Source organism: Stegodyphus dumicola, chromosome 6, assembly GCF_044657685.1.
Source record: "Stegodyphus dumicola isolate Sdum_Otavi_A_Nest chromosome 6, ASM4465768v1".
In the NCBI taxonomy this organism is placed as follows: Eukaryota; Metazoa; Arthropoda; class Arachnida; order Araneae; family Eresidae; genus Stegodyphus; species Stegodyphus dumicola.
Window position 1 is genome coordinate 184,422,323 of NC_140773.1, and position 26,615 is coordinate 184,448,937.

The 26,615-nt window shown below is 33.8% G+C and overlaps 1 protein-coding gene across 7 annotated transcripts in view; it reads right to left on the bottom strand.

The window, feature by feature from the left end:
- Positions 1–15,871, bottom strand: part of LOC118179943 (F-box only protein 7-like) — a 70,050-nt gene extending 54,179 nt beyond the window's left edge. For 3 of the 7 annotated variants that reach the window (XM_085819264.1, XM_085819263.1, XM_085819265.1), the window contains exons 1-4: positions 15,718–15,871; positions 14,264–14,423; positions 11,032–11,272; positions 1,618–1,707 (exon numbers count right to left, since the gene is read on the bottom strand). In XM_085819264.1, the coding sequence (XP_085675390.1) occupies positions 1,618–1,707; positions 11,032–11,272; positions 14,264–14,419 (487 nt within the window). In that variant the 5' untranslated portion in view covers positions 14,420–14,423; positions 15,718–15,871. Of the gene's footprint in view, positions 1–1,617; positions 1,708–11,031; positions 11,273–14,263; positions 14,424–15,717 lie in introns of those variants that run through there. The other 4 variants (XM_085819266.1, XM_085819262.1, XM_085819261.1 and 1 more) reach the window with 2 other exon arrangements.
- Positions 15,872–26,615: the final 10,744 nt, after the last annotated feature.

The following is a 26,615-nucleotide window of genomic DNA, read 5'->3' on the forward strand; positions in this document are numbered from 1 at the left end:
CCACCATTTGGTTGACACTAATTGTGTTTATTTCCAGAATATTTATATTTTTGATAAAGTTGTAATAGGAAGATAGCAGAAAGTGGCAGCCTACAGATGCTGATTAGCCAAAGCAAAGTGTATGGATATCCAATATGGAAGCTGGTTAAGAGAAAGTTTTGGTTGTTGAAATTTGTGAGTTTCAAGTTCCAAATTAGTTACATCTGCATCGTTATGTAAAAGTCATATGATTGATTAATATAGAAATGACGTAGTCCAGAAAAAGTTATTACGATTTTCAGAATACAGAGGGGAAGCACCTAAATTAAAATGAAGAATAAAGGGGCTCTTGCTAATTTAAATCATAATTTTGATTTACATATTTTTTTTTTATCTTACATGTATTATATTGCCTATAGTAACAATTGACTTACTTTATTTACCTTCAATTTTTGTTCGAACTGTTTTGGAATATAGAAGCGAGATTTTTCTATTCACGCTTATTAATAATAAATCTAGATTTATTTACTTTAATTATTAAATTAAAAACAGTGTTTTTCCATATGCACCTGCCAAGCATTTTGGCATAAGTGTGCATAATGGAAAAAACTGTGTATATGCATAAGAGAAAATTACCACATGTAGGTGTGTGTGCGCCATCTATAAATTATTCTTATAAATAGAAAATATTTCTAATTAAAAAAACACATCAAAATTGATGGCAGGGGCATAATGGAAAAGTATCTTAAAAATATGTATTTCCTGCTTCATGAAATGCAGATAGTCAGAAAAATGAAGTTAATGTATGCTTCCCCCTTCATCATGTATCAATAAGACACAGTCACAGAGGCTTGATAATATGCACAACATGAACAAGCTTCTTGAAAGCTAGGATTTATTTTATCAATATGCTTCATTTAATACATATGCTTTTAATTATTATTATTAAATACTTTATTAAATATTTGCTTGGTGAACACAAAGTAATATTTATAGTACAATGGACTATTTAGTATAATTAAATATAGTATATGAAAGTGTATAAACTATAAAAATAATGAAACAAATTTTAGCATAAAATAGATTACATGCTATAAAACACATTGTAATAATAAGATTAATTAATTTTATACAGCAATAACAGAAACCATTTAAAATTTTAAGCAGAATAACAGTGTTTAACAGCTTTTCAAACTAAAAATACCTTTTTATGCTGATCATCAGCATTGCCATACTAAAACTGCTTATAGTATAGCATGGTGAAGATCAGTATATAAAAGTATTCTTCTGAAAGGGACTGAAAACAGAATAAAAAGTATAATGTACTAAATATAATATTTTATAATATTTCATGATAATCTTTAAAATTATTACTCAAAAGGTAATACAAATAAGTAGCTAACAGTGATATGAAAATTACAAATAAAGTTAATTACTGTATAGGTGAAAGAGGTTATATTAAAGAAAAAATAAGTATTATCCTGTCAGCCATTGGTGGAAATTTTGGCAATGATTGCCAATCGCCTATTTGGAATTCTAAAGGAAGTGGTTATCCATCATTTACAATAAATCACGTTATCTGATTACTCAACAGGATAATATACAAGTACTGAAAAAATAATAAATGTAAGTAATTACTTTCATGCAGCAATGCTAAAAGTGGAAAGCAGAATTCATCTTTAAAATGCCTTGATAGTTTCTTTATGTTTTGAAAAAGGTCAAAAGGTTCTGCAATTAAAAAATTACAACTTGAAATATACTAATAATAAAATTATTCTGAACATACACATACAGTTAGCACAAGTTTTAGGGAAGAATAACTGCACACAGAATAAACTAAAAACATTAATATTATTACTAGTGATCCAAACAATTGCACATTCATGTGCTGATCTTGTGTTATAAAAAACCATTGAAAGTATCTTTATATTGAAACATCAATATATATGTATGTATATATATAAATAAGAAATAAAACAGAAAGCAAACTACCAATTTTAACCAGTTCATAGTTTGCCCCGAGAAAGACTCATTCACAGAAAAATGCATCTTCATCCATTAGTAATGACACTCTTTCAACAATGTGGACTGGACCACGATTCTGAGATACATTCATCGCATCTTATTTTTCCCACTACCCAGAATGAGTCGAAAATGAAAAGAGGTGATTGATGGGTTGTTTGGTCTCATTTATCTCCACAGTGGTGTTGCATTAGGATCACAACGGGCTGTATCAGGAAGTAAAGGATGGGGGTTCACTTTGTCAAGTGGATACTCCCAACACATCTCACGATTTTAAATGATATCTTTTCAATTCCTAACAATTTCCCGAGGATATAATCTGTATAGTATTCTCTGTACTATGAATTGCATTGAAATGTTATACTTAATACATGCATTTTATTTTATCACCTTACCCACAGATGGAAATATTATTCGCTTTAAATTTCCTTATCACAATCAATTATGGATGACATTGTTGAACTGAAATTTTTGAAGTCACATTTTATTTTTCAAAACTTGAATTATTAAATAATATTTTACTTTTTAATAGATATATTCCTAATTTTTTTTTTTTTTTTTTTTTTAATCTCATTGACTAAGAAAGCTACATCATTAAAAGTCTCAAAATTTTAAAAGAAATAACAGTAATATATGAAATTTGGATTGCTCTATTCTTTCTTTTAGTTCCTTCCTAAATGAATAATTATATTTTGCGCAAAACATTTTTGACAATATGTACATTTTTTTATTTCTGTATACTTGAAAAGAGGACCCATAAAAACAAGCTTGTTTGAAAGACGTTATCTTATGCTTTTCCAATTCTGTCAATACTTCAATGAAAATAATTGACTAATTGGAGTAGCCAGTACTTTGGCTTTATTATGATTACAACTGTGATTTTTTTCTTCCTTTTATTTTCAAATGAGGGATTAAGTGGATTAAAAATATGTATGAACCTTAAGCTTTTAAACAACAAAGAGACAATATAAACAGTGAATGGTATTATAGTAACCCCCCTTCACAGAAGTCGCCAAACTGATTTATGGACATTAGTATAGTTAAAAAAGTATTATTTATTTTACATATTTTTATAAATGTTTTTTAAAATGTATAATTTTTATACAATTAAAAGTTTATATTATAGATAAGTAGATATATGCATTAATAATAATATTATAATACATTAATACAATTAATTATTATGTATAAATTTTTCTTGCCTTGCATGAAGAAAATTTACCAATTACTTCATCAAAGTCGATTCTTTCAAATTTTTCTCTTTCCACATTTAAAAAGGCTAGATGACTTAGGGAATCTTGTCCCATCGTTGATTGTAAATATGTCAAAATTTATTTTAATTTGCTGAACGAATGTTCACGGGTCACATTTGATAATGAAATACCTGGAGTATTTGAAGTGCTACTCTTAGGTTTGGAAAAAAATTTTCTCTATAGATCTGTGATGGAGTTTTAGGTTCAATTCCGTTTTTACTGCGGAGTAACAACTTGCAGTCACATTCACTGCTCAAAACAATTAGGGGATATTGTGGGGTCGGTATAAAATAACCATATAATCAACAACCTTTTAAACAAAAGGAAATAGAAGATATTATAAAGGAAAATTATAACGTTTGCAAAGTTTGGAATATGCAAATTTAGTCTGTGACGTCCAAAACTATATGTTTTAGATAAGGAGTAAGGAGCGACCTGCAGCATTCCTTTTGTAATAGGAGATTAAAAACAACTGCCACGCGTTGAATGCTTGGTAGCAGTGAATATACGATGTCTCAACAAGATGACTTATTTGAATCGGTAGCCAGGAAGGCCATCAGTCGTTTACAGGAGAGTCAAACGCAATCCATAGAAGCGATAGTGTTAGAAATTTTCCAAAATGTCATTTCCAGACTATGGAATCGGTTTCTGGAAAGTGGATATGTTTGAGAAATTCGAGACAATGTCATGTTATTGTTATAAAAAAACGAGAGCTATACGTGCATTTCGTTTTTAAAAAATAAAAATATATCTCTATTTTAGAGAAATAAAGTGGTCAGAAAGAATGTTTTGTATGCACAGATACTTGGTTGATGTACTCCAAACATTTTATCAGACAAATCAGGAAAATAATTAATTAATTATATTACAATAATTTTTAATTTTAAATATATTTTCCAGAAATCGATCAAAATAAAAACTGAAATTTTCCAGAAAATCTCGTTTGGAAAACATTTGTTGCCCCTTTGCGAGCAGCACCCGGGGCATCATACACCCCCTTGCCCCCCCCTCCATCGCTACACCACTGCCGTGGTCTGCCCACCATCTCACGGCACTTTTCTAAGGTGGGATTACGCTCACAGATGCCTTTAAGGTGTTTGCCTTTGACCCCACAACATCGGAGGAGTATATGGAGTGGTGTCGCAGCCGATCATCATGGCTGCCATCAGAAGTGGCATCATAGCGTTCAGAGACTAAATACCCACCTCACTCTTGTAGCAGATGACCACCGTGTTCGTGTCTGGAGAGGATGGGACCAGCGGACCCAATCATAATAACCAGTCATAACCCCTGGTGTGATGGTGTGGGGTGCTATTTCTTATGACAGCGGGTCATCTTTAGTCATCCTCCGTACATCTTTAACAGCTCAATGATATGTTGATACCATCCTGCGGCTGTCTGCATTACCCTTCATGGCACATCATCCTGGGACCATTTTCTACCAAGGTAATGTCAGGCCACATACCACTCGCATATCTCTGGACTATCTCCGTGCGGTTGATACTCTTCCTTGGCCAGCAAGGTCACCTGACCTTTCACCAATCGAGCAGGTCTGGGGCATGGTAGGCCGCCAGAATCGAGCACCACAAAATATCACAGATCTGGAGCGACAACTGATGAATGCCTGGCTGAATGTGTTGCAGGATGACATTAGGAACCTCTACTACACCTTACCTCGACGAATTCAAGCATGCATTGCCGCCAGAGGCAGTTTGACCAACTACTAATTTGAACATTTAATGGGTGATAGTCGCCGTGAACAGGTACTATGACCTTGATCTTTTAATCATTTTTTTTATCTGCGTATGAGTTATACATATATTTAATTTCATCAAAAACAACCACTTTCTTCATGATGCTTTTGCAAAAGAGTGTATGTGCTAACGCGATTTGCCTGCAAACAAAGAAAATTCTGAGAAATTTTTTCAGGAATATAATATTTTGCCACAAAAGTGGGAATGTTCAGATTTGCATTTGGTGATGTTTTATTTTGGAAAATAACCTTTCTGAAAATGCAATATGAAAAAATAAATAAATAAAATAATGAACACGTCAGCATTCAAAGTGGTTTACTGGAGTAAAGAATTAACAAATGTTAAACTTTGCTTGGAAGAGTTAGAAATGGCTGGTAAGACTGTGGCAGACAGACTTATTAAATGCCATGTTATATTAATTACATGCAGGAAGTATGCCTGAACAAAAAAATATTTGCAAGTGGTTTCATAAATTGTTTTCCAGGATAAATATCGAACTAAAATTAAAATATGTACCTAATAACATGCATAATTATGAAATAAATAACTTTCTCTGATTTGAGATTACCATTCTTTTTCTTCAAAAAATTAGCAAACTGTGCCAAGGTGGTTGTAATAATACCAAAGTACCCTGTAAATATTTTGCTATAAATTCTACAAGAGACCAAAATATTCATGAGGTTCAATAAAGAATACAAACAATGCATCCCATTAAACACAAGATATATATTATTATTGCAATGTGTATCGAGAATGCGTGCCAGTTTCCATTAGAAAATATTCCACAAAATCGTCTCTCCTCTCAAGCAATCTCTTGTATACCATGTCACAGTTAGTAGCTTACTACAACCTCATGATAAATATAATATAAATAAAGAATTTCTACATTGATTTTGATTTCTTAGTTTTACTGTTCGAATGAAGAATTTCAATTTCACTTTGAGTACTCACTTTCTTTGCATGTTATTTTACTATTTTAATTACTTTTACAAAATAAAGGAAGTATTGTAATTGCATGGATTCAGAAGAATTTTTTTTCATAAGGTCTCTACATACGTACGTATTTCAAATAACTCAAAAAAAAGATTATACTATGAACTTTGAATTCTGTATATGGGACTGCTATAACATTTAATTGTTCATCACCATTTTTTACTGCAATTGGCCATACCACATGTATAACTCAGCTAACATATATACCAGGCTTAAAAGTCCTTAACCTGTCTTTATGTTTGCAACCAGTAGTCGTAGTAACATACTTCAAATTACAGAAGTGTTTTAAATGACAAAAATATTCTTGTTTTGACAATGTGAAATTTAGAAAAAACAAAATTTTTCACAAATAACAAAATCTAACTTAACGTCATCTCCCAGTTCCTATTCTTACATCTAGGAAAGTTTTATACTCATTATGAAAAAATAAATTATAAGTAGTTTTTTTCCAACAAATAACGAAATCTAACTTTTAGTGCAATCTCTCACTTAAATTTGGGAAATCGTTATACTTGTTATGGAAAAAAAAAGTTTGACTCTCATAAGACTAATATTGACCAGGATTTTTAGTCTGAAAAGTTGCAACTTTTGGTGACATTCTCAACTAGCTTTAAGGGATTGGTTGGTTAGAATAATTCCATCAAATACATTTAATTCAAGTGCAGCAAAAAATATGTATAGTTTAATAGGCCATACTATGTATGCCAACACTTAATACGACATCAGGAATTCTAAATATATGCTGCTCCGCAGCTGTTAAAATTTTTAAAATTTTGTTGCCATATTATATACGGTGTAAATGGAAAGAAAATTCTGTTTAATAATTAAGCTAAAAAGGCAAAAAAAAGAAGGATTTAGTAGGAATAAGAGCAGCAGCAGACTGGTAGACTGTGAACTCAGCGAGACCATAAAAAAACTTAACAAACCCTTTTAGGTGACCATCAAAATCTGAGTGAAAAATAAGTGCAATTAAACAATAATTAAAAATAAAACAGAATAACTAAAAGAAATCTGAAACCTTTTAGATTTCTTTTATTTATTCTGTTTTATTTTTAATTATTATTTAAGTGCATTTATTTTTCACTTTCACATTTATTCTCAATGAGCATTTATTCCGAGAATAATTTGATATAAATTTTATACTACGCATATACCTCAAAAATGTAAAGGAAAGCGACTTTATTAATTAAAAATTTCTTCATTATGGGTCTTTATTTAATAAATTTATGCTTTTTGTATTTATCAATGATTAATCAAATATGGTTATGAATATTTAACTTTCTTAAACCTTTTCATTCTCCGAACATATCTATTTTCCTGCAATCTTGGCTACTAGGATATAGGTCTAAGATACTGCTGCTTTTCTTGCAGCAATCTCAGAAAGGGAGAATTAAGTGAGCTACCATACCACCCAGTGATTTTTTTCTTTTATTTTGTTGTTCACAGTTTGTATACGTTTGTGCATATAAAAAGGCGAATTTTCAACAAATAAGATCCTCACTTATCAATTATCCAATATGATACGAGTTTCTGAAACAATTCACAGCACACCCTTTTTTTCTTTAGTTTTCAAAATTTAAACTTACACTAAAATTCTACTTTGCTTTACCAGTTGCTTTTAATATTTTTCTTTTCAACTTGCGAGTCACATACTTTTAATTACCAAAGTGTTTTAAATAACAAAAAATTATTCATATTTTGACTATGTGAATCTTTTTTTTTAAATGAATTTTTTACACATGATGAAATCAAGCTTTTAATGTGATCTCCCGATTCCTATTCTTATTAAGTTACAATAACATGCCGAACAAATATTAATTTAGAAGTCAAACAACAAAAATCAGTGTTATATTTTAAAATTTTCACATGACCAGTTTCGATGGTTTTACCAAACAATCATCCTCAGCTGCAAAAGCGGGGAAAAGGGGGGGGAATTAGCATTAAATTTGAAAATATAATGCTGATTTTTGCTGTTTGACTTCTAAATCCTATTCTTATATTCACATAATTACAACTTTCTTTGTTGCAGAAAAAGTACAATTAGCTTGTAGGGTTTATCCTAAGTTTTCAACAGTTATTTTTAAGTTAAGGCTCCTTTCCTAGCTTGCAATTTCCTACCAGAATGTATTTTTAGAATCATATTCAATGCAAATGAGTAAGAGTAGTATTTAAGACGAAGTTTCACTGACTTCGAGAGAGAGAGACTCAGAGTTTCTAACTAGCATGCGTTTGCCTTTTGGTCACATCTCTCTAAGCTGTTACTATGCTCAGCCATATTACGGGCCCTTGATAGCTTCGCTACATAATTCAATACTTAGGGAGCAACTAGGTAGATTTGTGTTACCTTTGGCTCAATCTCTTTAGTTAAGCATTAGTAAAATTCTTACTTCTTACATTTTTAAGCCCAAGTGGAGGCTTTGCTGTACGCCCTGAGAAAAGGGCTGACTGCATAATTTTATTTTTAGCAATAAAGAGGAATTAACCCTTCACCAGTTTTACATTTATATCTCTGGACTTAAGTGATCATTTGCTTAGCAGTTCACTAGGTTTCTCCACACTTAAGTTGTTAGATAAAAGGGAGGAACACCACAAGCTAAAAAAATTATAAAGGAAACAATTGTAATTTTAAACAGTAACCTTAAATACTAAGCTAAAGAAAGATTTGTTTTTCACATAAAGAAAATAAATTTTTAATTAAATAAATATGGAATAACTATATGGAAAATAATTTGATCATTATTTTTGTTACAGCGCACCAAGAAAATAAAACAAAATTCAAGGATATATTGCAATAGCTTTGGGGTTAGGTACAAGAAGCAAGGCCAAAGCGAAAAATATCTGCACTAAGCGATACACCAGTCTTTGTGTTTTATGGTCCTCATTAAGGGATCACTATTCAGTATCCTTGAGTGCAACAAGTATGCAGTTCAAATTAATTTGAATAGAGCTTCTAAATAGGTCTTCACAGCTGATGAACAGGGGGAAAAAATAGTGAGTACAGAAGGAGAAAAATAGTACAGAATGTTTGCGGTTTGCAGGATGGTGAACTGGACAATACGGCAATAGTTATATTCCTCATTTTAATTCGGTTACTACAGCTTCCTGTTGCAGAACTACAAACTGTTTATAATAGATGAATCATGCTATAATAGATTATCAAGTGCAGCATATCCAAATTAATGCCATATTATGTAATGCTCAGCACTGCGGCTATCTTTTATATAATCACACAAAATTTCAACAAAGAACAATACAGAACTACATCTCTCTCCCAGCTGCAGAATGCTTACTTACTTTTCTTTACTCTGCTAGTATATATCATTCACCTTTTTGTGTCGTCTATTGTCTAAAGATGTGATACAAAACTGTGGAGGCGACGACAACGTTTGAAGAATATTTGCATCCAGAATTTTAGTTGTCCAGTAATTAATTCTGTCTTGCCTTCAGCCACATTCGTTTGTGTCATCTTTGTAACTATGCTGAAAAGCCTTCACCAAATGGCTACTGTGTCATAATCTCCAATCCATTGTAGCTATCATCCAATTATCAAGATATTTAAAAATTATAATATTAGAGATTATTAGCCAGTATGCTTTTTACCTGCCTCGCGAGACTCCAATGCAAAAGTGTCTACAAATCCAACTAAAAAGCGAAATGAAATATGGCATTAAGACTGCAAATTAAGCTAATTCATTTTAGAGAGGAAAAGCATTCTTGAAATAATTTGATTCAGCATTATGGTCAGGATCACTGATCTGTGCTGTGTGAGAAATTTATTTGCTTCAAATTTTCAGTGTCGCCATTATGCTCAAACATTACATTCGTTATTCTTAAAATTTATATATCGCCAAGTAAAATGAATCAAATTGATCTTCAGCATGACAAATGAAAATTATACTGTGAACTCATTACATTTTGCATCTAAAATCAGTTCTGGAAAAAAGTGTGAAAAACATTGTGTCAGTTTAAAAGCATAATAATTCAGTATTTGTTTAAAAATAATTTTGGATTTATAAGTTCATTTATTTAATGTTATAATGTATTTGTAATGCTTTTAACAATATTTTTATATGCTCAAATTAATTTGCCATCACAATGAATATGAAATTTATTAATTTAATAAAATTTATGGAATTAATTTAATAAAATTTAATAATGAAATTTATGGAACAGAACAGTAAATTTAAACAATGTCAAGAGCTTGAAAAATGTCTTAAGAAAAATTTAAAATTCTTTGTAGGGATTTATATTAATTTTCTAACTAGTTAAATGTATTATGTTCTTTCCTATAAGCCTTCGTTCCCTAATTGTCAATGCCAGAATTTTTAGATATGATAGTGCACGTGAAGGAATGCAAATTCTACCTTGAGGAGAAAAGGTTTAGATACTGAGTTCTAGAAGGAAAATTTAGAGAGTTTGGGCAAGTGCTGTATCTCTGTAGCATGAGCTTCTGTTTCTGCAGTTAGCTAGTTCTGCTAGTTAGCAGTTCTGCTAGTTAACGAGGAGTAACAGCTGCCACTAGATTTTTGATGCGGTTTCAGATAGCAGGATTATCTGATCCCTGTCAAGTAATTCTACTACTTGTAAATATCTTCGAAGTTTTAGTTTAGTTCCTGTTACTTGAGTTACCACCCGAGTGACATATAGTGCGTTAGCATCAAGTCGATGCATTGTGAATTTTAAAGAGTTAATAAGGGGTTCTTTTTACCCTTCTCCTGTGTAGTTCCTATACATACTTCAGGTGTCTCATTAGAAGATAAACAAGTAGACCTTACATCTTCTCTCAGATTAGGATAAGTCTACTACAGAATTAAGTTTCACAGCACAGATAACAAAGAACTTCACGCAAATTAAATACTACAATTGATAATCAACTGCATATAAATTCACATGCAGAGGCATGCAATTATGAAGACACTTTTTGTAAATAAATAATTTTATAATGCACATATTTACCTTCATATGAAATTTAAGGATGATTTAAGAAATTAATAATAATAAAGCATATAAAGAAAACAAAAAAAACGTACTTGTAAAATCAATATCATTTTTGCCTTGGATATAAGAACCTATTTGTAGCTCAGTACTTGTGCTTCCATAATCTTTTGTGTTATCAATAGCCCCATGAACAACCAAAGTGGAATATAGAGGCACACATGTCATCCAACAAGATACATCAGGACATGTTTTGTGTGAATATTTTATTTTAAATACACCACTTGTTTTCCAGTTTTCTGGCATAGAATTTGAAGACACATAATCATCATTGCACTGAGATAATAATAATACAAAAAATATCAGTAAATAATGGCATATTATACATATTAGATGCTTAATACTTTAATTAAATTAATGTCTTAATAAACAGAAGTTACAAATAATTTTAATTCCACACAGAAACATAACAAGAATTTTGTCTATATGAACAAGGTCTTTTCCAATCAAATGTGATTTTCTTTAACCCCTTCATGACGGTATGTTGCTGAACAAACCCTCTGCAGATGGGTATGTCATATGCATCAGTCCCAAATGTCGTTAGCAACTGGGTGTTGCATTGGTGCAATACACCGTCCCCAAGGTGAGTTGCACTAACCGGCATGCCATCTCGCAAGAGGATTAGCTGCTGATGCATATATGATACACCCGTCTTGAATGGATTAACAGAAAATAATGAACTACAGAAAATATTTCATTTTTTTAGTAGAATGAAGTTGATTAAAAATATCTTAAATTTCATAATTTATGGCTTTATTTAAAATATTTAGTATTAAATATTATTAACAAAAATTGAATAAGGATGTCTGATACATTTCCTATTTTATGAGAAGGGTAATGAATTCCATACATTTATTTGATATACATAAAAATTCACCATGGCTATTTTAAATGAATTGAGAACTTTTTAGTATTAAAGTTCTCTAGTTTTCCTATATTTTTAATTTTCAGGCAATGAAGGCTGGATATTCTGACAACTCAGTTTACATCAATTGATGCAGAATATACCTCAATTTATATAAATATCAATTACAAATCATATTTTTAAGTTAAAAGCACTTAATCTGACTCGCAAATCTAATTCAGTACCTTCCAAGCTACAAAAGATATTTATGTTTTTAAACAATAATTATACTATTAATAATATTATTATACATGCTATTGTTTGAATATAGATAATGTGATCATGAGCATAAACATGCATGCGGAAGTTAGCTAAATTTATTTACAAAGTAAGATGGATGGATGCATCTGGACAGAAGGTATGTACCGAAGAAGACTAATTAATTTTGGCAAAGCACACTTCTTACTTGTGTAAAGGGAGGAATTCCCATGTGATACAAAAGGAATTGTTGGAGTTATTTGGGTAAAGCACAGAATCGCCCACTTCTTTGTTTGGTGCTTTTTACAAGAGTAAGAATTGGATTTTTGTCAATTTTCTTTGACTTTTTAAGTGAAAATAGGTTGATACATACATGGATAAAGGGAGCGCGCAATGCCATTTTTGTGCAAATCTGGGGTGTCTTTTTTAAGTGAAAATAGGTCGATGTATACATGGATACTGAGTATGTGCAATTCTTAAAAAAGCGCCAAGCAATGAATGATTCTGCACTTTCCTCGAGTTTTTATTAAAAAAAAGGGGTAGGAAGGAATACCTTAATGGAGAATTTTCTTTGTGAAAAAACTAACTTATCTGAATTTATATTACAAACAAAGAAAACCTGACGCAGTCAGCCTACTTTATCCCTGTGAATAAACAAAGACAAATTACGAGCATTTATTTAGTGGTTTTAATTCATACAGGAGGACTTTTTTATGCTTTTCCTATGAATATTACAGAAGCTAGTCGTCAAAAGACAGTCAACATTCTTTTTATAACTGAATGATAGAGGCAAGAGCTGTAAAAAAGGTCACCTTAATATCTTTTGCACTCCTGATTTACCTTTTGGATAAAAATTTTAGTTATGATGTAGTATGCAACCTTATTTCTTAGGTTACACCATTAGAATGCTATTTTTAAATCTGAGCCTGCAATAAAATAAAGGAAAAAGAAATGATTAAAAAAAGCGGTACTATTCGGTTTTGAGGGCCGTAAAAAATCACCAAACTATTGTTGATGTCAATGCTGCCAAAAATAATTGCGGCAAGAAAGGAAGTATAATAGTAAATAACTAAGATTGATGTTTTAATTTAGATGAAAAGTTAATTTCATATAATACTTTTTTATTATTATACTTTATATGAAAAAGGCTAAACATGACTGAGTGGAAGCATAAGAGTAAATAACTATTTCAGATCATTATTATAATTTATATAAAAATTGCTAAACATAACTGAATGGATGCCTGCATCGCTATTTCGCTACCAACTTATCGCTAAAGCATAATTTCATCTTGTTGGTTGTTCAAACGTAATTTTCTATAATGAATTATGCCTTTTCTTTGAAAATATTCTCGGTAAAGTGCAGAATCGCTCACTTATTTGTTTGCCGCTTTTTACAAGGGTAAAAACAATTGGATTTTTGTCAATTTTTTTTTTACTTTTTAAGTGAAAATAGCTCGATGTGTACATAGATAAAGTTAAGGATGTGCGCAGTGCCTTTTTTGTGCAATTCTAGGATTTTTTTTTAAGTGAAAATAGGTCGATGTGCACATGGATACAGAGTATGTGCAATTCTTAAAAACACGTCAAGCAGTGGGTGATTCTGCACTTTGCCCAAAATTCTATTGCCGACTTTTTGTCAAATTGTTACATCCATAGGATATCAAAAAAGGATTTAACAATTAAACTAGTATTTCAATGGAGTCTTAAGAAATCTAGAACTATATAAATTTACGCAATCTGAAATCAGCACGTATGCTAGATTTGGCGCTTTTGCGCGTACATTTTCGCTGCAATTTTTTTTACGGCCCTCAAAACCGAACAGTACCAAAAAAGCTTATTAATTTTAATTCATCAAACCTCTGATTAATTACTGCCATTTTATTCTTCCATTAATTAACACAATTATAATTACCCCCAACCCATTTCAGTTTAGCCATCTAAAAAATAACTAACTAAAAGCAACTACATCACTAACATTGTCTAGATCATACCTTATTGGGTTCTTACCACCTTGTCTTGAAGTTTTGATAGTATTTTTATGGATAACCAAGATTGAGTTATCCATAAAAAACAAGAGAATTTTTTTATTTTGTGGCTTAATACATGTAAAACTTTCAGTGCTTGTATTTGACTAATCTTATAGTGAAATACTTATATACTCACCTTAGGAACAAAATTAACTTCTAACATGAAGGCATGCAAGAGTACTGTTAATGCATCAGATACATTTTCAACATTTGCAGAATTGTATAGCTGACAGAAATCTTTTGGAAATGTGCATTCTTCATGAATAACATATTCTTCTGGTAAATGATTCATTAATCTGTTAGAGAAGAATATGATGATATAAGAAAAAATTAGACAAACACAAATTATATTAGCCAGATTTTAATGAGAGTTAAATATATTTCAAGTCAATTCAGAAATTCTATAAATATTGTAATTTTTCATAAATCACATACATGATTTCTATGTTTTAGTAAGGGTTTTATATAATAAATCAAAAGTTTTATTTTCTTAGTATGTTAATAAAGTTGAAGAATTATGCATATATGACAATATGTCATATATTATATATGGCAATATATGACAATACGTCATATGCAAAAAACGGATTCTTGACTTGCCCTTGGATCATGTTTGCTCCTTTGATCGACTGGTTTAATAGCTGGATTGGTAGGCAGCAGTTCCCAGGTTCAAATTTTGCTGATGTCTGCTAAAGTTCATATTTCAAGTAATGGACAACATTTGTTTCAACACACAGACAGAAATAGCCAAGAGTACAGGGTCTGTCACTGGTGGACTGTATTAAAATGTGTGAATTGTATGTTATTTTTATGACAACTTTGCGCAAAAATCGGGAAAATCTTTAATAAAAAATATTAACATATAACTAATTATTCACACAAATTTTTTTACGTGTTTCATATAAAAACATTTAACCTTACAACTGTAACAAGGGGGTAGAAATACTTATTGATTTTTAAAGATTATTAAAATCAAAACTTATTGTAAAAAGTGCTACAAATTCATGTGTGAGCCATATGTCCTCTACCTGCGCAGAGTGTCTTCAGCCTCAAGTGACAGATGGCGAAATCGAGTAAGCAGGTTTGGAAGGTAAAAGTTTTAAAAAAAAGGTTTTTTGTTCATTTATGTATGTTATAATACGATTTTAATTGGGTTATTCACACTCAGTTCACATTAAAGTTTTAAAAAAATGTTTTGGAGCAATAGCGTTATGTTATTCTGTCCTCAAATACAAATTTGGTAAGCTTTTATCATGGGGGTGTTACAGCTTACCCACGTTACAGCTGCAGGGTTAATTTTAAATTTTGTTAGATTTTTTCGGGGTCTTTTAAAACCACCAATAAATCTTATATTAAACGTGCTCATTTATCCTTTATTTAAAATACGTTATTTTTAGCGTTGAGTAATTTATAATCATTAGTCATATAAATAAACGAAACACTTTTACAAAATTCCTGATCTTACTTCAGACATTTTTAGATATTATTAAAAGCAAGAATACAAAATTAAAACACTGCAACTACTTTTAGAATGCTGCTTACAATAATTTATAATTATTATTTCTCACAAATTCTTCAAAACTCACATACCAAATTTTAAAGGGAATAACTTTACTCTGCTCTCACGTCTTTCAATTTTGACAATCAATGGACAACAGACAGACAGACAAAGTAGACAGATGCAGACAGATGTCTTGTTTTGCACCCGCTACGTCTTTCTGCACCGATGGCCGAAAAATCAAGCATAGGTGCGAAGTAAAGATATATAGAACATAGACCTGTTATATACTAGACGGAGCATCGCCATTCAAAACCGGGTGAAAAAGCGGCACAGGAATGAGCTGCAGGAGTTTGGGCATGAAATGGAACTGAATCCAGACTTTGGCGTACTATCGCCATGGCTGGCGATTTTTTCCTCTCTTTTCTCTCAGTTCGAAATGCGAACTTGGAAAGATGTCATTTCGCAGAAGCTGCCGTTGAATTTGCAGAAGAGGTTAGATCGATAAACACCAGCTAAAATTAATAATTTCCCTAAAATTGAACACTTTATTTTAAAATTTAACTTTATTTTAAATTTTTATTTTTAAAATTTAAATAATTTTCATGCTGTAGAATAATATTTTGCAATATGTCCATCGGCGTCTACAAAATTTAAAATAAAATAAAAAAACTGGAGAGAACAAATTAATAATAAACTAATAACTAAATAATAAACTAAATAATAAATAATAAACTAATAACAAACTAATAAATAAGTAAAATAAATAAATAAAAAAGAAGGCTTTTTAGTACTTAAGACAGAATAAAAAATAAAAAATAGATAACATAAGAAGAATGAGTGAAAACAGAAAATAGTACAAAAAGGAAATTTAATATTAATACGAAAAGGAAATTTAATGTTAATACGTAAAGGAAATTTAATGTTAATACGGTGTATTACAGAGTAGGCAAATCAAAGTGAGAAAGATATTAAATAAAATGTCTATATAGCAGGAAAAAGGAAGAGAAAAATTAAAAGGAAGAGAGAGAGCGGTAAATAATTAAATTATGAAACAAAAAGGTGGTAAATTAAGACTCCCTTTTACTAGCAAATATATATATATTATGCACGTTGCACAATGTAGTCGCACTTATTTTAAATAATTTTAGAAGGTAAAATTTAAACAATGTTCATTATTTTTAAAAAGAAACTTAAAACTATTAAAGTTTTGAAATTTAACTGCTATATAATTGCTATTTTCTTAATACTTAACAAATTCTTAATATTTGAATAAATGCCAGAAACAAGATATAAGAAAGAAAATACGTGATTGAAGGTAAACAAATTTGTTATATCTGGATGCAAGAAAAAGGGATAAAATAAAGTCATTCATGCCCCCCCCAAAAAAAACATAATTTTATGCAGTTCTTACACAGTGTTACATCAACATACATTACTACTTCGCGCATGTCCGCATGAGCAAACGCATACAAAGAATATATAAACAAACGCATTCAAAGCAGTCTGTTGGCGTATAAAAAATGTCGCCAAAGCAGAATACTAGACTAATTAAAATTATATTGTATTACTAAAATTTTAACATTTTTTTTTTTTTTCAGAACACAGCTATTAGAAACATACATATATATTAAGATACTTTTATTTAAATGTTATTTCAAGTATGCATATATTATATAAAATTAGAAAATCTATTTTTTATTAGAAAACGGCAAGTAGAGTGGATAAAAAAACCTCTACATTTTATAAAATTAGGTTTTAAAACATTAGAAAAAGCTCAGTTGTGAAATGTTACTCCTCCACCGTTCACATATATGGAATTACATCCATATGCGGAGCACGAAAGTATCATTTTTGAACTCCGAAACAATGCGCTTACACGCAAAACACAAATTTGTGCTTCTCACAAATTCTACATAGAACTGTAATGGTAAGGAAGATTCGCGGGAAATACGATCTGGGAAATGTTCCAAATGTCACGTGGTTCGCATTCCTGTTCCCCTTCAGGGTTGCCGTTTCTCTCTCTAGTACATTACAGCTCTATGATATAGAAAGTTGGCAATTTCAAGGTCCGTAAAAGAACACAGGGGAGGGGGCCAAGAGCGAAGCGCAGTGCAGGGAGAAAGTTACGCCACATGCGCATGACGTCATGTGGGTGACAGCGTTAGTTCTTGGCGTTTGTTTACTTTCGATGCATCAACATTTTGATTTTTTTTGTGTTGTTAATTTGCTATTATACCTAGGCGGAAGTGGCAAATTATGCTATAGCGTTGCGTCAGAATTATACAAGTTAATACGTTTTTTGGCGGAAAACACTCTTTACAACCAGATAAAATAACTATTTTTTTAATGAATTTATGTAGTTTCCATACATAACTGTGATGTAATTTTACATTTATTTTTCATTTTACTGCTATTTTACATTTAAATTGAAAAATTTTTCATTTTAAATCATTTTTTATCATAATCTTCATTTTGTGCATGAGACTTACATCGTAGTGAGATATTTAAACTCAGTGTCATGTTTACCAATACTGAGTACCTGAATGATTAGTTAATAAATTCGCGTATCCAACTTCATTCACATGTTTTGGTTACTTTCTTTACATCCCAAACGTAATTCCATGTATTGAAGCAGCATCTGGGTTAATCTTTGCGAACTATGTAAACTGATACATGCCTCACCGTGAGGAAAGAACAATTTCTCGACCACACTATGATGCAAACATAGAATGAGTGAGTGACATATTTCCTTCAGGGTTATTTAACTGATGCATACAGGTACAGTCGGTCACAAAAGTATTCGAACACCGGTACCCTATCAGAAAATGACAAGATGGCGTTTTTTTTTCTCTTTCTCTCTGTGTGTCGTGTTATTCCATCCTAGGTTTTCTTCTCCCCCCATCTTGGAAAAAACTGGAAAAAAATTGGTTACGATCTCTTTTTGAATGGGGAGATGACATTTTGAGAAAAAGCTGACGACCCTATCTTGGAGAATGAACATGACTGCTCTACACACCCTTTCACTCTCTCTCTCTCTCTTTGAATTGGGAAGCCATTTTGGGAAAAAGCAGACGACCCTATCTTGGAGAATGGAAATGAACGCCTCTCCCTCTCTCTTTGAAATGGGAAGCCATTTTGGGACCCTCTATTCTTGGGGAGGGAGAAAACTGAAGTCTCTGAATGCGGAAAGCCCTTTTGGGAAAAGCGGACCCTCTTCTTCTGATCTTGGAGAACTGGAAATGAACGCTCTACACGATCTCTCTTTGAATTCAGAAGGTATTTTGGAACCTTCTAATGTTGGAAAACTGAAATGGACGCTCTACGCTTTTTCTCTCTCTGTCTCTCTCTTTGACATGAGTAGCCATTTTGGAGGAATCTCCACCACCATCCTAACCTTGGAAAACTGAAATGAACGCTCTACACCTTCTCTCTCTCTCTCTCTTTCTCTGAAATGGGTAGTCATTTGAAAACTCCCTAACTTTGGAAAAAACAGAAATGAACGCTCTACACCATCTCTCCTTGAAAATGGGGGGGGGGTGTCATTTTGAGACCTCCCTCATCTAAACTTGGAAAAAAAACTGAAATGAACGCTCTACACTTTCTCTCTTTGGACATGGGTAATCCTTTTTGGACCCTCTCCTCTTGGTATATAAAAAAAAGAACTGAAGTGAAGGCTCTACACAATCTCTCTTGGAATGGGATCCATATTTCGGGAAACGTGGATCACCTCATGCTGGAAAACTGAAGTGAACCACCAAGATTGGACTCTATATAATATTTTTTTTAATTGACATCATGACCCTCCTCCAATTTGTTATTAAAAATTTTTTTTTGTTTTGGTTTTTATCCCATTTCCGATGTGATTTCAGAAATGCAATTCCATAACAGTTCAATTTCATTCGAGGTTAAATGATCTAAACAGTCTTTGACCCACCCATCCGTATGATTATTTTCTTCTCCTTCCTGTTGCACCAAATTTTGTAAGTCCATATAATCATTCCATACAGGAAGGGCTGGATCCTCACAAGGCTGTCTTGAAACACTTGGAGTCTCTTTGGGATGAGTGGAGGGATCTAGGATGTCTGGATCCGGCTGCGATTCTACCTCCATGATTTCTGGACCCGTTGGAACTTGTTTACCCGGCTGAAATTCTACCTCTACGATTTCTGGACCCGTTGGAACTTGTGAACCCGGCTGTGATTCTGCCTCCATGATTTCTGGACCCGTTGGAACTTGTGAACCCGGCTGACATTCTACCTCTACGATGTCGGGACTTTTTGAAGCTTGTGGACCCGTCTGACATTCTACCTCTACGATGTCGGGACAGGTTAGAGAAGAAGAAGAAGAAGAAGAGGATACTGGAAGAGGTTCTGTCTGTGAGGAGTCCGAAAGAGGTTGCCTGTTTGAACAAGTCGGGGAAAAAGAAGAAGAAGAAGCTTCTGGATTCTGAAGCGGATCTTGCACGCCAGGTAGGTTCCGGTAAGTCGACCGTTTTTTAAGAGGTAATTTTTTTCTTCCTCCTCATCTTCAATCGTGATGACTTCAATTTCATTCCGTTGCCGGGTCGATTTTGTTTCGGGCCATGACGACGGTTTGGTCCAGCTCCTCTTATCATCTAAGGAAGGGATGGGTAAAGGTGGCGGGGGGTTTTCTTCTTCTTTTTCTTGAAACATCATCGGCGATTGGAAAGAAATCTCCTCTTTCAATTGTTTCCAAAGCGAGTACGAGCACCGATCGACGAGAAAGAGACTCTTCTGGGTGGTGACGATGAGATATTGCGTTTTCGGGGGAACGACATAGTTTTGAAAAGGTCTTAGAATATATTTCTTATATTTCATCCTGTCGCTGACTTTAAAACTTCTTTCCTTCAGATTGCGGGACGATGATTCGTAATAGGCGAGAGGAGCGGCTGTGGTTTGAACAATATGAACTTCGTCCTCAGCCGTCGTTCTCACTCCAAACGTAAAATATCGTTTCGTGAGAAAAATATTCTTCCACCGAAAACTCGTGCGCGGATCCGTATATCGCCGGTCTGTTTGAATGGGCCGTCTCAAAGCTCGATCCATCCGATTCCAAGAGAAGGGAGATTCCTCTTTCGTTTGTTGCGATTCGAATAAATTTCTGTATATATTCTGAACGAGCAGGTTGGAGGATTCGACATCTTGGTTGAAAGGAATGATCGCTTGATGAGGTGGTAAATGCGGAATAAATGTCGCACAATGACACGCCAAAAAAATTTTCAAGTTGGAGATTTGCTTTAGCGTCTTCAAATCCTCCCCGTTCGAAATCCGTTGAGTTGGAAAAACGTCTAATAGCGACATGGCTCCCAATGGAAAAGAAATGATCTCGCCCAGTACTCTCGCGTTTTTATATATAGACACACACAGACACACATAGAGGCTCTATGACGTCCGTTTTATTTGTTTTTTTTGTTTCTCTCTCTCTCTTCTTTCCAAGAAATCTTATCTCCATGACCTCTTTTTCTTTTCTTAAAAAGATGAATGTGTGTGGGAATGAGGAAGTGAAAGTAATAATTTAATAAACAAAAAATTATCCAACCATGACCTTCTTTTTTTTCAAAGTCACCCTTTCCAATCCAAGGACGTCCAGAGATAGAGGAAGCAGGGAGAGAGGAGGAGGAGGGAAGGGAAGGTCACACTCTCTTTCTCTCTATAAATAAAAGGGGAGAGCCCCAAAGTCGTATTTTTGTCCAAGTGGATCATGAGGAGGCATCCCCGGCTCACTACGTGTATTCCTTTCAAATATAAATATGTTGATCTTTCCTTTTATATCATCCAAGGAGTCGTTTACTTGAAAGCCTCCGATTTTTCAAAATGTGCGGGTTATCATACCGTGGGGAGTTATCAAAAGATGCGGGACGAATTTTTGTCCGACGAAAACGTGTTGATGGCTCGTGACATTCCACCTTTGGATGCACAAATTTTGTTAATGAAACGAGCCAAATATTTTTACACGTCCCACTTTCTAACCGTCTCGCAAATGAATAGAATTATGGATCGTCTTGAGAAGACAAAAGGGATTCTCGTTCATTTTAGTGAATGGTTGCACAAATGTTTGCACGAACCTCTCTCGATCGAGAAGACTGGGAAGAATACCTATTATATTCTACTCGAGGACTCTCCTCCTTCGTCTCATCTTAAAGAGGCCACGACTTTTGAAAAAATCCTCGAGCAAGAAAAAATAGAATGGTGGAACAACTACCCCATCCCTCTCCCCGAGCATCAAGAGGAGCCTGTTCAGAAGAAAAAGAAAAAAACCTTTCCAAAAGCCTATCCTCATCCTCCTCAATAATGATGGGGATGAGGAGAAGCCTGTTCAGATTCCTCTCAGTTTGTCAAAACCAGTCGAGGATGAAAAACCTCTCCCTTCCTCAAAACCCCTTGAGGAAGAGAGACCCCTCGAGAAGGAGAGATCTCTCCCATTGTCAAACCTCCTCGAAGATGAAAAACCTCTTCCTTTCTCAAGACCCCTCGAAGATGAAAAACCTCTCCATTTATCAAGACCCCTCGAAAATGAGGGACCTCTCGATTTGTCAAAACCCCTCGAGGATAAGGGAACCAAAACTTCTCTCTCTTTCGAAGAGGAGGGACCTCTCAATTTGTCAAGACCCCTCAAGAATAAGGGAACCGAAAATCCTCTCCCTTTCTCAAGACTTCTCGAGGAGGAGGAGAGACCGCTCCATGTCTCAAGACAGGACCCCCCCTCTATCTCTTGAGGATCCGAGGGAAACGATTCCTATTGAAAAACCATCTATCGACGATCCCCAGAAAAGGTCTTCGGAGGAGATTAGACTTCCATGTAGAAAACGAATCTGCCACAATCATCATCACCATCATAATAATAATAATAATACACCCCCTTCTCAAAAAGAGAATCCTACAACATTTGCAGATAAATGCATTCAAACCAATCCCTTTATAGTAACCCTTTTGATTGGAGAACCCGTGCATTAGCCTCGAAAAAAAAATGAGATTGTAGACTGTTTCTATGACCAGAATGTTAAGCCAATAGATAGGTCTAGCTCAGAATTTTTCTTTTTAAAAGAAAATAAATAAATAATCCAAAGACTATTCGTAAATATAAATGGTAAAGTCTCGAGTCGGCTGGAAAAAAATTTTCAGAGCTGAGAAAAATTTTCCAACTCAAAAAAAAAAAAAAAAAAAAAAAAACCTTTTTGTTAATTTTTGTCATGTCTTAGACATGATAAAAATTAACGACCCCCTTCCCTCTTCGTCTGGGAATGTTGTCTCACTCTTTTGAAAAACAAATCGTGATTCATTCATGGAATGATTGCCATTAGCAAAAGGATGAGTCATGGTCTATTTTTAGAAAGGGTGAGACATCCTTCCCAGACAAAAAGGGAGGGTCATTAATTTTTATCATGTCTAAGACATGATAAAAATTAACCAAAAGTTTTTTTTTTTTTCATTAGAGAATTTTTTTTCAGCTCTGAGAAATATTTTTTTTCTCCCAGCCGATTCGAGACTTTACTCATTTGTTTTTAAGAATGATTTCTCCCTGATCTATTATTTCAAAATTCCAAGTTTCGCTTCAGACCCATCTGTGCTGTTGAAGAAATAACATGATATATGTATTTTTTTTAATGAGTTCTGTCAAGATTGAATTGTGCAGGATCGACCTTGCGAATTTCTTCTCTGTGTCTTTAAATAATAATGATACCGAACCGCTTTTTGTAGAGCGCAATGGAAAAAACCTTTTGTATGGTTAGGACAATTCATGTGTTCGATCCCATTGTATTTGAGAATCTCTTGCATCGATCCCGAAATGCAATAAATGGATCTTTGCAACCATTTCTCTAAAAACCGCCGTTTCATTTCTCCTCGCACTCAAATCATGGAAAAGGGTTCCGTCAACATCGTTAACACCCATGGAAAATAACTGTACGGAATTTCTCCTTCGTACCACGACAAGCCGTGATAATAATCACTCGCCCACACAGCGGTTCGTTTTTCTTTCTCGGTGAGCATTTGCCATGGAAACGGGGGTTTAAAAACAAATACCCCTCGAGAAGTACCGTCCAATGTGACGTAAGCCAATTCTTTCACAATAAAGGCTCCTTGAGAATCGTAGAAACCTTCAAAGTCGAGCACGAGTTCCATGTTTTTTATTTCTTTTTCTTTCTAAGGTGACATTTACGAGTATTATTATGATGTATTATTATGATGATGGATGTGTATTGAGATACGCACGATATTATTCAAGAAACAAATATATATACGAATGTGACCTTTCCCAGAATTCATACGACCTGTCACGTGCAACCTTCTCTCTATATATAAAAGAGGAGACGGCGAGAGAACGCTATCCATTTTTTCCTTCAGGACACACAGCGAGAGAGAGAGAGAGAATTTTGTTTTCTTTTTTTCCTCAATTGAAGAACATGGACATTTTGAGTACCAAACCTCTCAAAGATTCCTACATTGTTCTGGACATGGAATACTTTCACTGTTATGATCCAAAGACGGGAGATATATGTTTCATCTTGAAAGAACTGGGCTACATCTCTTGCGATTTAACCTTATGCGGATCCATGATTTTTCTCCCTCCTGTCCATTACGATGACTTATCGTCCCGCAATCAAGCTGTGGTCAACCAGACTACAAATAACCGACACGGCCTGCAATGGACCGAGGGTCGTCTTTCCTACGAGCATCTTCCTACGATCCTGAAAATACTGACCGAAAATGTGGAGGTGATCTACGTCAATGGATACGATAAAGCCGAATTTTTCAGCAAGCTCTGCCAGCGATCCGTTTACGAGTTTTACATCCCAGGGAAAACCGACTGGCGGAACAAGTCGAAATGCACGCGACACCAATATTTCCAAAAGATGATTCATTGTGCCGAGAACAAGGTGAGAAATTTTCGATATCATTTGATGGAGGGTAGTTACGTTTTCCGAAAATTACATTGTTACCCCTCCGAAAGCAAAGCTGTCGAAGACGAAGAGGAGGCGGAAGAATCTCCCCAGGAGAACTCGTGCGACGACGATGAGGAGGAGGAGGAGGAGGAGGATGAACTTTCTAATAATAATAATAATAATAAATGTCTAAGTTGGGATGCTTTAGAGACCCAAGAATATTGGTCTCAACCCTTATCTCACCTAGACCTGAAAGAGGATCCTCAAGTGTACTCTTTGTGGTCCTCTTCTAAAATTTGGTCTTGGAGAGAAACCTTGAATGTTCATGAATGAAATGGTATGTAAATCCCTAGAGAAAAAAAAATAAAAAAAAAGTTCCTTTTTTTTTGTAATATGTTGATTTCTTTCCAATCCCATTTCTTTTCCATAACTCCACCCCAATCGACGAGAAGAAGAAGGATTTTCCAAGTTACACAAGACGAATCTTCCAAGTTACACAAGACGTTGAAAGATTTCACAAGGATTTATAAATTACACGCTCCCACATGATATATGTATAGAGAGAAAAAGATCCTCTGTTCTCTAGCCAATACGTCAAGACTTCCCTAAACTAAGAGAGATCATGAGTACCGAGGAAACCTTAGCAGAGCAAGTGGAAAGACTTTCAAAGAGATTAGAAGAGTTAAGACGGAATAGATTTACAGTTCCGCCGACTAAAGAGGAAACTATCATCAATTTCAACAAACCGCTGTACTTTCATCCCCTACCCCAAAGAATGAGACGAGTGGACTCGCCGTTGAACAGTTCCAATGAGAAACAAAATGTCACTTATTTGAATAGCCAATTTCAACACATGAATATTTCATAAGTATTTTTTTGTTTTTTTCCCTAAAGCGTAGGGAGATCGGATCAGTAGTTTTTCCCTTTTCATCGTCGAAAAAGATTGGGAGGAAAAATCTTTCTCAGCTCTCTCAGAAAAATTTTTCAGCCTTAAAAAAAAAAAAAAAAAAAAAAAAGACACTTTTGGTTAATTTTTATCATGTCTTAGACATGATAAAAATTAACTCTACCCCGCCTTTTGTCTGGGAATGTTGTCTCACATTTTCTAAAAATAGACCATCACTCCTCCTTTCCTAAAGAATAGAATTCCAAGAATGGGATCTGGTCTATTTTTAGAAACGGTGAGACCCTATTCCCAGACAAAAGGCGGGTAGAGTTAATTTTTATCATGTCTAAAGTTCAGGGTCTATCCATCTTCTTATGTGTGTTTCTTTCATTCCGATCCTTTTAAGAGGTTGGAATGACCCTGACATTTAGATGGGGTCGCGATCCCGACAGATGTCGCGCGAGTATAAAAATGTGTGTCCTCCACGAGATTTCTTCAGAGAACAGAAGAAGACGTGAACTGAGCTGGTAAGTCCCTTTGGTCCTATGAATATGGTTATCTATAAACTCGATTTTATTCTTTGTTTTTTTTTAATAATCATAATAATCATAACTTCATTTAAAAAGAACTCTCTTCTTAACCCTTTGAAAAGAAAAATGTCTCTTTCAAGACGACGACTCTAAAACGTTTTATTGTTTTTTTTCCTTTCTAGATCTTCCCTGTTATACATATATACCTTTTCGATTCTTTTTTTGCTCCTGTTTGTGGGAGACATCACCGTATTCATCGCCATGGCGTGTTCAGAAAACTTTATCGTGCTCGATCTAGAGGGTTTCCAGTCCTACAACCACAAGAAGGGTGAATTTACCTACGTTTTAAAAGAATTGGGCTATGCGACAAAAGATTTTTTGACCGTGGGATCGTTGACGTTTGCTCCTCCTCACCCCTTCCACCAACTGAACGAAAAAAACCAAAAGACGAATGCCTGGCTGACGAGAAACCGGCACGGACTTCGTTGGAACGAGGGTCATATTCCCTACAACCATTTAGGACGCATTCTCCAATCGCTCACTCACAGCTTCTCCACGATTTATGTGGTGGGATGTCAGAAAGCTAAATTCTTTGCTAAAGCCTTGGATTATCAAAAACCCGTGACGGAAATTTATGTGCCAGATGGAATCATTTGGAAGTATCGGGAA